Source organism: Penaeus chinensis, chromosome 28, assembly GCF_019202785.1.
Source record: "Penaeus chinensis breed Huanghai No. 1 chromosome 28, ASM1920278v2, whole genome shotgun sequence".
Classification (NCBI taxonomy): domain Eukaryota; kingdom Metazoa; phylum Arthropoda; class Malacostraca; order Decapoda; family Penaeidae; genus Penaeus; species Penaeus chinensis.
The window spans coordinates 1,997,002-1,999,501 of NC_061846.1; the positions used below are offsets into that span (position 1 = coordinate 1,997,002).

The following is a 2,500-nucleotide window of genomic DNA, read 5'->3' on the forward strand; positions in this document are numbered from 1 at the left end:
AGGACGGAGAAGACGACGAAGCCAGCGAAGATCGAAGTGGCCGAATTCAACACGGGGACGATGTAGGCGTTGCGGAGGCAGTTGTAACGAAATTTGTTGTAGGATCCGAGTGATACGAGAGCACCGCCGCCCGCACCCAGGCTGAAGAATATCTGGGAGGCGGCGTCGCCCCACACCTGGAAGGGAAGGGGAGGAGGGGGTTGAGAGAGAGAGAGGAAGGGGAAGGGGGAGGGGGAGAGAGAGAGAGAGGAAGGGGAGGGGGGAGGGATGAGAGAAAGGGGCGAAGGGAGGAGGGGGAGGAGGGAGAGAGAGAGAGAGTGGAAGGGGAGGGGGGAGGGATGAGAGAAAGGGGCGAAGGGAGGAGGGGGAGGAGGGAGAGAGGAGAAAGGGTGAGTTAGAGAGGGGGAGTTGGGGGATAGAGTGAGAGAAAGAGAGGGAAAGAGAAGAAGGAGAGAGAGAGAGAAGGCAGAGAGGGAGGCAAAAGGGGAGAGGGGAGAGAGAGAGGGGGAAAACGAGGGAGTGAGAGAGAGAGAAAGGAGAGGAGAAAGTAGGCAAAGGAAGGAGAAAGATGATAAGAATTAATGAAGTGAGAAATGGGAGGGATGGAGAGCATTAAATTATATATATATATATATATATATATATATATATATATATTATATATATATATATATATATATATATATATATATTTATATATATATATATATATTTATATATATATATATATATATATATATATATATAAAGATAGATAGATAGAGAGAGAGAGAGAGAGAGAGGGAGAGAGAGAGAGAGAGAGAGAGAGAGAGAGAGAGAGAGAGAGAGAGAGAGAGAGAGAGAGAGAAAGAGAAAGAGAAAGAGAAAGAGAGAGAGAGAGAGTGGGTGAATTGGGAGGGTGGGTAGGTGGGTGAATTGGGAGGGTGGGTAGGTGGGTGAATTGGGAGGGTGGGTAGGTGGGTGGATATATGGATGGATGGATGGATTGGGTGGATGGATGGACTGGGTGGGTAGGTGGGTGGATATATGGATGGATGGATGGATGGATTGGGTGGGTGGGTGGACTGGGTGGGTAGGTGGGTGAATTGGGAGGGTGGGTAGGTGGGTGAATTGGGTGAGTGGATGGATGGATTGGGTGGGTGGGTGGACTGGGTGGGTAGGTGGGTGAATTGGGTGAGTGGATGGATGGATTGGGTGGGTGGGTGGACTGGGTGGGTAGGTGGGTGAATTGGGAGGGTGGGTAGGTGGGTGAATTGGGAGGGTGGGTAGGTGGGTGAATTGGGAGGGTGGGTAGGTGGGTGAATTGGGTGAGTGGATGGATGGATTGGGTGGGTGGGTGGACTGGGTGGGTAGGTGGGTGAATTGGGAGGGTGGGTAGGTGGGTGGATATATGGATGGATGGATGGATTGGGTGGATGGATGGATTGGGTGGATGGATGGATTGGGTGGATGGATGGATTGGGTGGATGGATGGATGGATGGATGGATGGATGGATGGATGGATGGATGGATGGATGGATGGATGGATGGATGGATGGATTGGGTGGATGGATGGACTGGGTGGGTAGGTGGGTGGATATATGGATGGATGGATGGATGGATGGATGGATGGATGGATGGATGGATGGATGGATGGATTGGGTGGATGGATGGATGGATGGATGGATGGATGGATGGATTGGGTGGATGGATGGATTGGGTGGATGGATGGATTGGGTGGATGGATGGATTGGGTGGGTGGGTGGACTGGGTGGGTAGGTGGGTGAATTGGGTGAGTGGATGGATGGATTGGGTGGATGGATGGATTGGGTGGATGGATGGATTGGGTGGATGGATGGACTGGGTGGGTAGGTGGGTGAATTGGGAGGGTGGGTAGGTGGGTGAATTGGGTGAGTGGATGGATGGATTGGGTGGATGGATGGATTGGGTGGATGGATGGATTGGGTGGATGGATGGATTGGGTGGATGGATGGATTGGGTGGATGGATGGATTGGGTGGATGGATGGATTGGGTGGATGGATGGATTGGGTGGATGGATGGATTGGGTGGATGGATGGATTGGGTGGATGGATGGACTGGGTGGGTAGGTGGGTGAATTGGGAGGGTGGGTAGGTGGGTGAATTGGGAGGGTGGGTAGGTGGGTGGATATATGGATGGATGGATGGATTGGGTGGATGGATGGACTGGGTGGGTAGGTGGGTGGATATATGGATGGATGGATGGATTGGGTGGATGGATGGACTGGGTGGGTAGGTGGGTGGATATATGGATGGATGGATGGATTGGGTGGATGGATGGACTGGGTGGGTAGGTGGGTGGATATATGGATGGATGGATGGATGGATTGGGTGGATGGATGGACTGGGTGGGTAGGTGGGTGGATATATGGATGGATGGATGGATTGGGTGGATGGATGGATTGGGTGGATGGATGGACTGGGTGGGTAGGTGGGTGGATATATGGATGGATGGATGGATGGATTGGGTGGATGGATGGAT

General features: G+C 52.1%; 1 protein-coding gene across 1 annotated transcript in view; it reads right to left on the reverse strand.

The window, feature by feature from the left end:
* LOC125039845 (sodium- and chloride-dependent glycine transporter 2-like) overlaps window positions 1-2,500 on the reverse strand; it is a 23,570-nt gene that overhangs the window by 8,814 nt on the left and 12,256 nt on the right. Inside the window, exon 7 of the mRNA XM_047634154.1 lies at window positions 1-176. This exon is cut by the window's left edge and continues 53 nt beyond it. Coding sequence (XP_047490110.1) covers window positions 1-176 — 176 coding nt within the window. The remainder of the gene's footprint in view (window positions 177-2,500) is intronic.